General features: G+C 37.1%; 1 protein-coding gene across 1 annotated transcript in view; it reads right to left on the minus strand.

The window, feature by feature from the left end:
* Positions 1 to 13,780, minus strand: part of CAAP1 (caspase activity and apoptosis inhibitor 1) — a 51,192-nt gene extending 37,412 nt beyond the window's left edge. Inside the window, exons 1-4 of the mRNA XM_007455912.1 lie at positions 13,413 to 13,780; positions 8,712 to 8,912; positions 7,789 to 7,873; positions 6,817 to 6,892 (exon numbers count right to left, since the gene is read on the minus strand). Coding sequence (XP_007455974.1) covers positions 6,817 to 6,892; positions 7,789 to 7,873; positions 8,712 to 8,912; positions 13,413 to 13,727 — 677 coding nt within the window. The 5' untranslated portion in view covers positions 13,728 to 13,780. The remainder of the gene's footprint in view (positions 1 to 6,816; positions 6,893 to 7,788; positions 7,874 to 8,711; positions 8,913 to 13,412) is intronic.
* Between the last annotated feature and the right edge of the window lie 1,051 nt (positions 13,781 to 14,831).

The following is a 14,831-nucleotide window of genomic DNA, read 5'->3' on the forward strand; positions in this document are numbered from 1 at the left end:
AATTAGTCTTACGACACTAGAATCAAGATGTAGGTAGTGCTACATTTCTTCTGCAGAATCCATTTCCTTGTCTTTTCCAGCTTCTGAAAGATCACCTGCATTCCTTAGCTTGTGGCTCCTTTTTCCATCTTCAAAGTGCATCAATCTCTGCTTCCATCATCCCATCTCTTTTAGCTGCCTTTGACCAGTTAATTACTCCCTACCATCAATGTTGCATGTGTGTGTGGGGGGGGGGGGGGGGGGGGGTTTTTGTTTTTTTGGTCTAAATGCATTTGCTAGAACCTCCAAGAAACATTGAAAATGAATGACCCTGTCTGATTCGTCATTTTAATTCACCAAGTGGGTAGTTAAGCTTGGTCAAATGGTCATTATCATATCTGAATAGTTTTCTACTATATCTTCTTTACCTACAGCTTATATTAGAAATGACTGCTGAATATTAGCAAAGGCCTTTTTAGCATCTCCTTATCTGACCATGTAATTTTTCTCCTTTAATTTGATGAAATGACTTATGCTAATAGACTTTCTAATGAAGTCTCCTGTAAATTCCTAGAGTAAATCCTACTTGGTCAGTAGCATAATTACCCACTGACACACTGCTGGATTCGATATGCTAATGTTGTACTTACAATTTTTACATCTATATTCACAAGTGAGAAGGTCTATAATCCCCTGCACACTTTTTTGGCACTATTTATGAAATTTGGGATATTAAAGCTATGCAGAAATCATAAAGTAAACTGAAGATCTTTTCATCTTTTTCTAGGGCTTGGACTAATTTAAATAACACAGGTGTAATCTGTTTGAAAACAGTAACAGATGGCATGCATTACTGAATGTTTCATTAGCTGTAAACACATTAAACACATTACATCATGCAAATAATGATTCAGTTGTGAATTCACCTTGTCTTTTTCAACAGATCTCTATTCACCTTTCTAATTTCTTCTTTGTTAATCTCTTCAAGTTTTCCACTTTTGGGAGAAGTTAATTTGGTTAATTTGAATTTGACAGAATACCATACATTTGCTCACTTCAAGTTTGTTTATACAATGCTGCATGAGGATTCTCATTATTCTTTTAAACTCATACATGCCTATGATTCTGTCTCCTCCTTTCTCACTAATCTCAATTTGAATTGCTCTCTACTTATTTCCTTAATCAGACCGAAGAAGAGTTTATCTTATTTTCTTGTCTTTATAAAAATCAAGTTAATAAATTTAAATTATCCTTTTGTTTTTTGTTTCTTAGTTTTAATGTTTACCTTTGTTGTTTCATTTTTCCAACTTTCTTTTGGTTTGTTATTTTTAAAATTCCTTTAAGATGTGAACTAAGTTCCTGGGCTGGTCATTAAGCTTTTCTCTCTCATATCTCAATCTTCTCTTTAAATTTAGCTTTGAAATACTAACAATCAAACAGAACATATGAATTCCAACTGGATCCTGGATCAGAATCAATTAATTAATTAAAATAAATAAGTAAACTATAAACTTTTTTTAGTAATTGGGGGAATTTTATATGGGCAATATATTAGATGATATTATTTGAATTACTGTTTATTTCTGAAAAGTGATGATGGCATTGTGGCTGTAAAACTCTCCTTATTTTTAGGAAGTGCATACTGAACTGTTTAAGCATGAAATGTTATGACATCTGTAACTTATTTTTTAATAGGTTATGAGCCGAACTGTTTCCCCACAAAGAATTCATATGTGAAACCCTAACCCCAGTGCCTAAGAATGTTGACTGTTTTGGAGATAGGGCCTTTATAAAGCTAATTAACTTAAAATAAGGCCATTATGGTAGGTGCTAATCCAATCTGACTAGTGTCCTTATAAGGGGAGATTAAGACACAGGGAGAGACACCAGGGTGACACACACAGAGAAAGACAACCAAGTGAAAAGGCAGCAAGAGGATGGCCATCTGCAAGCCAAGGAGAGAGGCCTCAGAGAAAACAACCCTGCCAGTACCCTGATCTGGACTTTCAGCCTCCAGAACTGTGAGAAAATGAATTTCTGTTGTTTAAGCCAGGCAGTCTGCGGTATTCTGCTATGGCAGCTCTAGCAGCCTAATACAAATGGCTCTTGGGGAAAAAGGATAAATATAAGAAGAGAGCAAAAGCAAAAATGGCAAGATGTTAATGTTGCTGAATCTAGGTAGAGGGTATATGGATGTTCATTACATCATTCTTTCAACTTTTATATAAGTTTGAAGTCTTCCAAAATAAAAAGTTTGGGGAAAAAAATTTCACTGGGAAATTTATACACACACACGTACATGTAAGTTTGTATTTGTTTGTTAAAGCTGCCACAACAAAATACCAAAGGCTGGCTGGCTTAATGACAAAAATGTGTTTCTCACAGTTCCGCAAGGTAGAAGTCAAAGATCAAGGTGTCTGCAGGTTTGGTTTCTTCTGAGGCTTGCAGATGGCTGCCTTCTGGCTGTGTCCTCACATGGCTCTTCTCTGTGTGTGCCCAGCCCTGGAGTCTTTCAGTGTACTCAAATTTTCTTTTCTTATAAGGACACCAATCATATTGGATTAACTTAATCACCTCTTTTTAAAAAAAGATTTATTTATTATTTATTTGTTTATTATTATTTATTTAATATAAATAAATAAATTATAAATGTATAATAAATTTATTATTTATATATTAAATATTATGTATTATTTATTTGTTTTGTTTATATATTTTATTTTTATTTTTGGCTGCGTCAGGTCTTAGTTGCGGCACTCGGGCTCTTCGTTGCAGTGTGTGGGCTTCTCTCTAGTTGTGTGCGGGTTTTCTCTTCTCTAGCTGTGGTGCACAGGCTCCAGGGCACATGGGCTCTGTAGTCTGAGGCACGTGGGCTCTAGTTGAGGAGTGCGAGCTCAATAGTTGTGGTGCATGGGCTTAGCTGCCCCAAGGCATGTGGGATCCTAGTTCCCTGACCAGGGATTGAACCCACATCCCCTGCATTGTAAGGTGGATTCTTTACCACTGAACCACCAGGGAAGTCCCATTTACCTCTTTAAAGACCTTATCCCCAAATGAGATTACATTCAGAGGTGGTAGGGGTTAGGGATTTCCACATATGAATTTTGAAGGAACATAATTCAGCCCATAACCAGGTGTTTTCTCATTATCCTTGCCCTTACAGTATTAAGTCTTTAAATCAAAAATTTTAATTCGATCATTTCTTCAATACTTTTCTAGCTATTTGTTTCTCTTTCTATAATTTCTAGTATGTTCAGGATAGGTCTAAAATTGTCTTCCAGGTAGCCATGAGTTAAACATAACTCATGTGTGTGGCTTTTATTATTCTGTATTTATTTATTCAACTTGATTTCTTAGGAAAATGATGTGGCGCCAATCATAGCTAACCTCTTTATCAGTTTGTCTCCTAAGTTTAGGAATTCAGAATTTATTTTTAGTTCCTAAAACTACATTTGTGGGGACTTCCCTGGTGGCACAGTGGTTAAGAGTCCACCTGACAATGCAGGGGACACAGATTTGAGCCCTGGTCCGGGAAGATCCCACATGCCACGGAACAACAAAGCCTGCGTGCCACAACTACTGAGCCTGTGCTCTAGAGCCCACTAGCCACAACTACTGAGCCCACGTGACACAACTAACGTGCCTGTGCTCTAGAGCCCGAGCCACAACTACTGAGCCCACGTGCCACAACTAATGAAGCCCACACACCTGGAGCCCATGCTCTGCAACAAGAGAAGCCACCAGTCCCCACTCGCTGCAACTAGAGAGAGCCTGTGTGCAGCAACAAAGACCCAACGCAGCCAAAGATAAAAAGATAAATAAATAAATTTATTAAATAAAAACTACACTTGTGCTCTAATTGTACTTCTTTGAGAGTTTTCATTATTTTGTTAAAGTTTTCTTTCCTATAGTCTATTAATTCTGTGTTCCACAGAAGCTACCTATTCAACTTATTCAGCTTCATTTTCCTCTCTCAAATTATTGAATTCCTTTCATTGGTCTTTGCCTACTCGTAACTGTTCCCTCAGCATCTGGACAGCTCAGACTACTGTTATTTATTAGAGAGTAAAAAACCAGCAGGTAATAAAAAACATGGAAATTTTCAGCACCAAGGACCAAACATGTTAACTAACTTAGCCCTCTGCTGAAGCACTGGAACGAGGCTTTTATAAGTCTGCCCACCAGGTTTAGTTCTCTTCTATAGAGATTAACAGGACTGAATTGTCCCTTTAAGCACAAAGCACATAGCAAATGTCAGGAACATGCACTAAAGCCAGCATCTTCTCACATTAACTCCCTGTCCCACCTTCATTGTTTCACACTGCAGTATATCTCCCCATTCATAACTAAGATTATTAATAATAAAATAGTAAACAAATAATAACAAGTCACATTAGCTCATTTAATCCCAATAATCCTACTGAAGCAAGGATTACCCACATTTTACAAATGTATAAAGTGGTTTTACGGAAGGTTAAGTGTCTTAAAGCCAGGTCCATTAACATGAATGCTTATATAATCTTTTCAGAACTAACATTCCTCCTACTTTCACATTCATTTGTGTGACCTCAGGCACACAAATCTTTCTGGGCCTTATCTTTCCATTTGTAAAATGCTGATGCTAATACCACCTACCTCACAAGGTTGTTGTACAAACCCAATGAGTGAATGAAGGCATATAAAGTGATTAGAACAGTGTCTGGCATACAACACTTACTGGCTCAGTAAGTGTTAGCTTTAATATTATTATTTATCTGGCATCTTTAGCTTATTTGGCATCTTCTAGCTTAGTATTATTATTTATTTGGCATCTTGTAGCTTTTTTTTTTTTAAAGCCTATATTCTCAAATAACTCAAAAGAATCCCAATGATCTGGCACTTATCAGATCCACAAGTGGCTACTATGACAGTTTTGGGTAATATTTGTGATTGCTTAACCTGCTCATTGCAGCATTTAAAAGCTAACATGATCTGTCTTACAGTAACATTGTAAAAATGGGTTCTTTGCAATAGTCACTTTGAATCTAATCACCATTTTTTTCATTAGAAAAGTTCAGAAGTCAAATACTGTATTTTGTTGTAATTTTTTTTTTAAGAGAATTAAGTTTCTAATCTGATTGGCTATCCATCAAATGGCTTCTAACAGTAGAAAACGTAGCATTAATGTTCAGGTGTGAACAATAAAGGACTTAAACTTGACACCTCAAGTGTCAAGGAAAAATAAGGAGAGGCAAACAAAGAGGCAAAACATTTGCCTTAAATAAAGGCAAACAAATGTAATCAAGCAGAAGTTGATGCTCTGTAAGAAACATCAAGAAGCAAGATGGTTAATTTAGATAATTTAAGAACTAAGGACTTCCCTGGTGACGCAGTGGTTAAGAATCTGCCTGCCAATGCAGGGGACACGGGCTTGATCCCTGATCCAGGAAGATCCCACATGCTGCAGAGCACCTAAGCCCATCATGCGCCACAACTACTGAGCCTGCATTCTAGAGCCCGCGAGCCACAACTACTGAGCCCATGTGCCACATCTACTGAAGCCCGCGCGCCTAGAGCCCATGCTCCACAACAACAGAAGCCACTGCAAAGAGAAGCGCACACACCGCAACAAAGAGTAGCCCCTGCTCACTGCAACTAGAGAAAGCTTGTGCACAGCAACAAAGACCCAACGCAGCCAAAAATAAACGAATAAATTTAAAAAAATAAAAAATAAAAAAAAGAAACTAAGAAGTGACAAGCCTTGTAAATGGTTAAACTATCTGAACTAGATTAGCATACTACATAGGCAATTTAAAGCTAAGTATTTTGAAAGAAAATCAATAGCAAGACTTTTTAGAAATGTGTACATTTTCTACTCTGTGGCTAAGTTAAATCATCCTGTGACACTCCTAGGCAACATGTATGTGATGACCAAAAATCTACTGATTATGAGGCAACCAAGATACAATGATTTCTTCAATGCTTCAGTATAAGTAGATTATTTGATGCCCTCTACAGTTATAACATGAAATTAAATTATCTTTTTTCAGTGATACTTACCCAACAGCATTGTATTAGAAATGAAAATATACTCAAGGTTTCAGGTTAAATCTGTGCTACTTATTTATGCTACTGCCTCTGGTTATCTGTTTTTATTTGTGCTACTGCCTATAGCCAAAGTCTGCAAACAGAGATACAAGTCAGTCTTTGGCAACTATCAAAAAAAAAATTGTTTTAGTCAAAAATCATCAATAGATGATAAAATCAGTGGGTGAAAGTTTGATGAGCCCATGGCAGAGCAGAGTAATCTAGAAAAAGAAATTAGCATGTTGCTTCTTGATTAGTCAGCATCCCAAAACATCAGGTATTTTTCATCATCACAATAATCAAATTATATGTACCTATATAAAGTGAACCACCTTACTATCTCAGCTATGAAAAGAAGCTATTATCACCAAACATTAATAGGTATGTAGAAGATATTCAGTGAGATAAAGTCTTCTAAACTACTAACATAATGTTTGGTAGAGTAAGTATAATACTTAATAAATAGTGGGTATCACTAGTGATACATATATTCAAATTCCAAATGAGAAATGTGATTCGGCTTGAGGTTGGCATTGTTGCAGTCCTATATCTGAGCAGTAGTTTAAGAAAATCATCTTAATCCTGAAAGCAATTAACTTCATTCTCATATATACCAAAAGGACTAATCATTACAAGTAAAAAAATCAATCCAACATTGTTGAATCACTTTATATAAACATAACACAGAAAAACAATCACATTCTTGAGGTAAGAAATCACCAAAGGGATAACAAAGAAATTCTGAAATAAAAATGAAAGTTTTTAACTTACTGACTAACTAAATCAGATCCCATCTTAGAGCCATCATCTGCCTCTTCTTCCACATCAGAGTCCATACCATTGTCACCTTATGAATGACATAAAAAAAATTGAAAGCATGCTCATAAAATGTCAGAGTGATTTAATCATTATACAGAAAGTGTCATGTATAAAGTGACGATTAAATAACTTGAGAGTTGCTGAAAGATGACATTTTTAATTGCTTATATTTAAAATGCCTTATTAGGTATTTGTCATTGCCTTCCCTTTATCTATTTTATAAATGTACAAAATATATATAAGCAAGAAGGTGTGTACATATAATACTTACAAACTATACACACATGTATACATCTATCACCATTTTACATTTAAAAAAGATGTTATCTCTGGAAATGGAAATTCTCCATTTTTTTGTTCCTTCTCTTGTAATGCTAATGTTAATATCCTTGTAGAGCCCAAAAAGAAAAGCTTTAAAATCCAAAATTCTACAGGTAATATATACAAAGAAGAGTCTTACTTCAGGCAGACAGATAAATGTTGGCAATTCTTCTAACTCTGCATTTGGGTCTTATTAGAGCAGAAATGGTATTCAACAGATAATTAAAAGCAGTAAGAATATAAAGCAGAAAATTTTAAAATATTTTAAGAGAAGGCTTTGCCTTCTCAATAAGTAATTTTTTATAGTATTTTGGGTAAACATTTTTTATTTCATTTTTTTATTGTGCACAAACTTAATGCTCTTACCTACACAACTGATTTGGAGAAACCATACATACATCAAAAAGTCCATTCCTGAGACGCTATTCTGATATGTAAACTATATTTCTGTACAAACAGAGGTAAAAATACTCAGTGATTACCCAATAATAAAATTAAAGTAACAGTTAAGTTAAAAAAAGAAAAAAAAAGAATACCTCAGGATTTATGCTAAGTATAGTATTAACCACTAAGTTACCAGAAGGTAGAAATACGCATTCTTACCCTCAAGAATCTTCAAGATTTTTTTTTCAGACAGGAGCTCTAACTGTTCCTGGCACAGTTTTTTAATTTCTTCTATTGAACAGTTCTAAAGAAAATGACATTTTAAAAAATGCATTTATATAACAAAGCACCAATATAAACTAGAAAACAGCAACCATTTAAAAAAAAAAGTCTGCTAAGCAAAATCCCACAGTAAAACAAATTAAAAGCCACATAAATTTTTTTCTGGGATGAAATGTGAAGACCTGCCAGTTAACATGTAAATATTATAATTTACAGAGTTTTGATTTGGATATATAAAGTCATGTTTATTATGAAGAACAAACTGAAGAATAAGTAGGTGCCCAGATATTCTTAATTGCAGCCTACTTATGTTAGGTAATACCTCTAAAGGCTTAAATATTCAAGTCCTAGCTCCATACATCTTAGATATATATGATGTTGGGCTTAACTTGTCCACGGCTTTTTTTCCACATCTGTAAAATTAGAATACCATGTATTTCCCTGAATAATTTTCAGTGATAAATATATGAAAACATTCATGAATTTAATGAAATATAGGCTATTACCAACTATCATTGCATACTGTTACACAGCAGTACACTACTGCTTAAAGCACCAGAAAAAATCAGTATACCTCTAACTTAGTTACTTAAACTGCCTGTATTTAATAGAGTAATTTCCAGAAGGTCAAAAAATTCCTTACCTAAATATAGTAAAGTACCCTATTTCTTCCTGGCAAAATTTTAAATATACAAAGCCATTTACGTTCTACAAAATCCCTTCTTTATATCTTTTTGAAGTAGCTCATATTAGTTGAAAACATCCAATTATAATTTCCATTAAGTAAAATGACTGCTATAAAAAAAGTGTTTGTATATTCTGTATATGTGGATAGCCTGATAATGTATGTAATGAAGTACCTTTAACACATCAGGAAGCATCTTCTGTAACTTCTTCTCTCCTATGATACAGAAACACTGCTGAAGCATTTCTTTTTTGTCTGATATATAGAAACTAACTGGTTTTAATGCCACAGTCAGGTCTAATCCACCTTCTTCAAGGTCACTGTGCTCTGCCAAGAATAACTCTTTTTCCAGAGTTGGCAAAAGATATTTGGCTTCCTAAAATTAAAAGAGATAAAGAACCATTAGACAACAGAAATATGTCTATAATGTCATACATTTTCATTTAATAAAATCTTGTTAAACATTTCCAAATTCTTTTTTTGCACAAATTATTTATTTAAAACCATAGGAAAGATTATTTAATTGCTCAGTATTCTTTGAAGTTACTCTCCACTCTGTAATTATCAATTAATTAAGAAAAAGTGAAGAGATAATATCCTAGGACACACAAAGGAAAATATACTCAATACTGAATGATTTCCTACAATTTTATACTTGTGGAATACGATATTCCTCCAGTAGACAATTCACCCAAGAATTTTATGTATGCATTGTCATTCTTCTTAATTCATAAAAAGAAATGGGATAGCAGCAAAAATGTTATAAACCACAAATATTACATAATAAAGTATCATTGCTTACCAGAAGCTATTGTCATTTTTTTAAATAAAGATTTCTTTTTAAAAAATATTTATTTATTTATTTATTTATTTATTTATTTTTGGTGGCATTGGGTCTTAGTTGCAGCACACAGGCTCTGCAGTTTGCAGCGCGCATACTCTCTAGTTGAGGCGCGTGGGCTCAGTACTTGCAGCGTGCAGGCTTAGTTGCCCCGCGGAGTGTGGGATCTTGGTTCCCTAACCAGGGATCGAACCCGCGTCCCCTGCATTGGAAAATGGATTCTCAGCCACTGGGTCACCAGGGAAGTCTCTATCATTTTAAAAACTGTTATATATCTAATGATATTCAAAGCAGGCAAGTAATTTAAGACATTTCAATCAATTTTACCTCCTATCTCCCAAATCTATCCAGTCTCTCCAAATCTACTGCCATAACCCTGATCCAAGGTACCATCCTCTTTTTGCCTAGATTACCTCAGTAGCACTTAACTGGACTCCCTACATCTAATATGAGGTCTTGCCAATCTGTTTTGTATACTGTCACCAAAATGGATTTTATAAAACGCACATATACTCATCCTCCCTATTTACTGATATAAGCTGTCATTGACTTCCCACTGTTCTTAGGGTAACATAGCCTATTAGGTCCTTCATGCTCATTGTGTTCCAAACACAGCGACCTTGTCTGAACTACTCAAACATAAGGTTTTCTCCCTTCATTTCATACAGGCAGGGCTTTTGTACACACTGTTCTTCTGTCTAGGAGAGTCTTTCTTCCCCACTTCCCCATCACTCTATACTCTCAAGATCAACAAACTCAGGTATCAATTTAAAAGTCATTTCCTCAGGAAAATCCCTAACTATATTATTCAAGTAGTTTTCCTTTTTATACTTTCTAACGCAATTGTTTAAAATGCAGTTTAAAAACAGGCTAATTTTAAAGAACACTATGATAATTACACTGAAAAAGCAAAGGTTAGCTCTTGTCCTAATGGCTCACAAAGCAATTCAGGTGTTAGCAAGGATGTAAAGGAACTGAACTCCCATACAGTGCTAGTAGGAATATAAAACAGTGCAGCTGGTTTGGAAAATGGTTTGTAGTTCCTTATAAAGTTGCCATATGATGCAGAAATTTCATTCCTGGATATATATCCAAAAGAAATGTAACCATAATGTCCACACAGAAACTTGTACACAAATGCTCATTGCAGCATTATGCATAATAGCCAAAAGTTGGAAACAATCCAAATGTCTACATCAATTGACAAATTAAAAAATTAAATGTGGTATTAGCTACACAATGAAATATTATTCAGCTACAAAAAGAAATGAAGTACTGATACGTGTTAAAACATGGGCAGACTCTGAAAAACAAATATGCTAAGTGAGAGAAGCCAGACAAAAGATCACATATGATTCTATTCATATAAAATGCCCAGAACAGGGAAATGTATAAGTCTATAGAGAGGACTTCCCTGGTGGCTCAGTGGTTAAGAATCCGCCTGCCAATGCAGGGGACACGGGTTCGAGCCCTGGTCTGGGAAGATCCCGCATGCTGCAGAGCAACTAAGCCCGTGTGCCACAACTACAGACCCTGCGCTCTAGAACCGCGTGCCACAACTACTGAAGCCAGCACGCCATAGAGCCCGTGCTCCGCAACAAGAGAAGCCACCACAATGAGACGCCCACACATCGCAACAAAGAATAGCCCCGCTCGCTACAACTAGAGAAAGCCCGCACACAGCAACGAAGACCCAACGCAGCCAAAAGAAAAAAATCTATAGAGATAGAAAGTAGATTAGTGATTGCCTAGGGATAGAATGGGTGTATGGGTGTAGGGCTAGTAGGGATGACAGCTAAAAATTACATATAGGGTTTCTTCTGGGGATGATGAAAATATTTTAAAATTGACTACAGTGATGGTTGCACCACTCTGTGAATATACTCAAAAACCAGTGAACTGTATACTTGAAATTAGTGAATTGTATGGTATGTGAATTATATCTCTATAAAGCTGTTAACAACAATAGGGAATGCAGTACACAACAAATATTGTGGCACTACTGGAATTTTGCAATGTTCTCTACATGCCTAATATATAATGACTTCTTTTTTTCTTTTACAAATACAGTTACTTCCCATGAGAAGTACAGTTTAGTTCTGTATGCAAATGCTTATAGAATCCTTATTATTGGTCTCCCCATAATACTAAAGAGTACTAAAGACATGGAAACTAAGATAAGAATGGTGATATCCAAAACTGAATCTAGAAGGGGTGGAAAAAATGCATAGATCTATAACTACTGAAGAATTCTGGGAAAAATAGATGGCAGTTAAGAGAAAAAAAAAACACCCCTAGAAAAATCCACCAGACCCCGACAGCTGTATGGTCCAACAGTCAAGTTCCGACATATCTTTGAGAAAAAGATATAAACTACTCTGGAACACACCAAAAAAAATGCAAAGCTTTCCCAACTCAATCCATAAGACTACCATAACCCTGATACCAAAACAAGACAGGTTAACTACAAAAATAAAAACAGTAAGCTTATTTAACTTAAGAACATAGGCACAAAAGTAAAGATACTGAATTTCAGCCGAGTACAACAACCAAATCAACAAATCAAATAGTATTTATCCCAAGAATGCTGAGGACAATTCAATATAAGTTAACTTATCAATAAAATTACATAATCAGATTAAGAATGAAAACTACTGATCACCTCAACACAATGCCCTAAAGACATCTGATAGAACTCTACAACCCTCAGAAAACCACGAATTAAAGAAAATGTCCTTAACTTGATCAAAGGTATCTTTCAGAACCTATGGCAAATACACTTACTGGTGTAAAATTAGAAATGTTTCTACTACAAAAAACATGGGAAAAGAATGCCTACTATGAACGCTTGTGTTCAACACTATACTAAAAGCCTTAGATTAAAAAGAAAGAAAAGGACTTCCCTGGTGGCGCCGTGGTTAAGAATCCGCCTGCCAATGCAGGGCACACGGGTTCAAGCCCTGGTCCGGGAAGATCCCACATGCCGCAGAGCAACTTAGCCCGTGCGCCACAACTACTGAGCCTCCACTCTAGAGCCCGTGAGCCACAACTATTGAGCCCGCGTGCCACAACTACTGAAGCCCGTGCGCCTAGAGCCCGTGCTCCACAAGAGAAGTCACTGCAATGAGAGGCCCGCGCACCGCAATGAAGAGCAGCCCCCACTCACTGCAACTAGAGAAAGGCTGTGCGCAGCAACAAAGACCCAACGCAGCCAAAAATAAGTAAATAAAATTTTGAAAAGAACAAAATATAAGAAATATCAGGGCTGAAAAAGGATATATGTACATGTATAACTGAGGCACTTTGCTGTACACCTGAAACTAACACAACACCGTAAATCAACTATACTCCAATAAAAAATAAAAATTCAAAAAAATTTAAATAAAAAAAGAATTATCAGGGCTGACAGGAGTTAATAAAGAGACTGCATATCAAACTATTAATAGGGAAGCATAGAGACTTCCATGATTTTCCCTTCATTTCTGTGTTGTATACATTTAAAGTACGTATTCACGCATTTGTTTTATAATATAAGCAAACTTTTTTTAAAAAACGTTAATATCTTGCTAGGTCGATGGAGCATAAAGAACATGGCTTTTATAATCAGATATTGCATTCGAATGTAGGCGTTATTAACAAACTGACTGTGGGTAAACTTCCTTAACCTCTTTGGGCCTCAATTTTCTCATCTTGTAACGTGGTGGAAGAGAGAAATAAAGCGCGGCTCGCAAGGGCACTGAAGGGTAGTTCCTGACCCATACTTTTCAAGGAGACTGAGGAGACCACAGGAGTGGAAGAAGCCAAAAGCAGTATGAGTCAGACGATCGGTAAATCGGAAACTTTAAGTTCAAGACGTGCGAGTGTGGGGTTCAAGGGAACTTAGGAACGTGAACTTCAAACACGGGACCCCTTAGGATTGCAGCGCTAACATAAGATACCTCCGGCTCCGCATCCCGCTGCCACATTCCGCTCCTAGCCCACCTTCTTCCGGAAACGCAGCCGCTTCGAGAAGAGGCGAGAAGAGCACGCACGCACCTGCTGCAAGGAGCCGGAGACGCTGGCAGATGAGTCAGTGCTCCTCCGCTTACGGCGCTCACTGCGCTCCACGCTGCTCCCACCCCAGCAGCTGCCGCAGCTCCCACCGCCGGTGACACTTCCACTCAAGCTGGTGTTCCCACAGCAGGTGACGCTCCCGCAGCCGCTGGCGCTCCCGCAACCGCTGGTGCTTCCACTGCCGCCGCTGGCGACGGCGGGAACCGGGTCCGGCGCCGCGGGCGCCGCGAGCGCCGCCGCCGCCTCCTGACCGCTTCGTTTGCGCCGCTTCTCCCGGGAAGACTTCTTCCCCGTCATGATCCCTCTGCTGCAACCATCCGGGGAAAGCCCGCCGCTTCTGGATCGACCTAAACCCTGCGGCACCAGCTAGCAGCGGGCACGGGGCGTCGCAGCTTTGACGTCACTTCCGGCCGCATCGCTGACGTCACGAGGCGTTTCTGGAGGCGGGGCCGGGGCCAATAGCGCTTCCTCCGCCAGCTGAGGAGGTAGGCTTGAGTTTGCGGCAGGTGAGTAAGGTGGGTGGTTTTTTGTTGTTTGTTTTCACACCCCTACAAAGGGCCGAAGGCGGAGCATTACAACAACTCTTTGCCTTATTGATACTGTTTTTCAATCTTTGTCTATATACAATACACAGTAAGGTAAAGGTATATTGTTTGATTCTCCAATGTCATTTGTCTTTCAGTTTTTGGTTGACACTAACAACAATAAAGAAAATTTAAGGGAAATCTCATTATCATCATCACGTGGATAGCTTTTTTTAAATGTATTTTAGAGAGTTGTACAAGAGTAGGGTCTTCTGCTTCTTTGTTTTTCTCCATTAACACTACTCTCTGGGCATGATTCCTTTTCACTCTAAAGGCCCTTGACGTTTGTATTTATTCTTTATTTAATATTCAAATACTGGCGCTTATGTTGTTGACAGCCTGGCACATTGTCAGAAAAATGCCGCTATAAATAACTTAAGAAAAAATTTACATTATTTTGTACTAAAAAAATTGATCAAAGGATATAAGCATCTTATTTTTCTTCTATTTAATCGAGTTCCTTTGAAAAAGAAGGGCTGAACCAACTTAGAATGTCATGCATACACTGAAATCTTTGTAAGAATTTGTTCTGACACATGATAATAGTAGTTTTAACTTGGATTCTTGACTTACAGTGTTGAATACTTTTCCACTGATTGGAACACTGTTTCCTCATCATCAAGTAGTCCGGTAGTGTTTAACCATTTATCTACCAGAGTAAGTATAGCGAACTGCTAAATGTAAATTAATTCTTTATGTTGGGGAAAGGGGAGCAGGAATAAAATACTATTGGCATATTAGTGTTGCTACCTTTTCTCTCTTCCTTCTTTCCTCATAAACTGCCGTTTCACACTAGTTCATGGTTTTTTGAAGGAGA

Source organism: Lipotes vexillifer, unplaced genomic scaffold (genome assembly GCF_000442215.2).
Source record: "Lipotes vexillifer unplaced genomic scaffold, Lipotes_vexillifer_v1.1 scaffold644, whole genome shotgun sequence".
Classification (NCBI taxonomy): domain Eukaryota; kingdom Metazoa; phylum Chordata; class Mammalia; order Artiodactyla; family Lipotidae; genus Lipotes; species Lipotes vexillifer.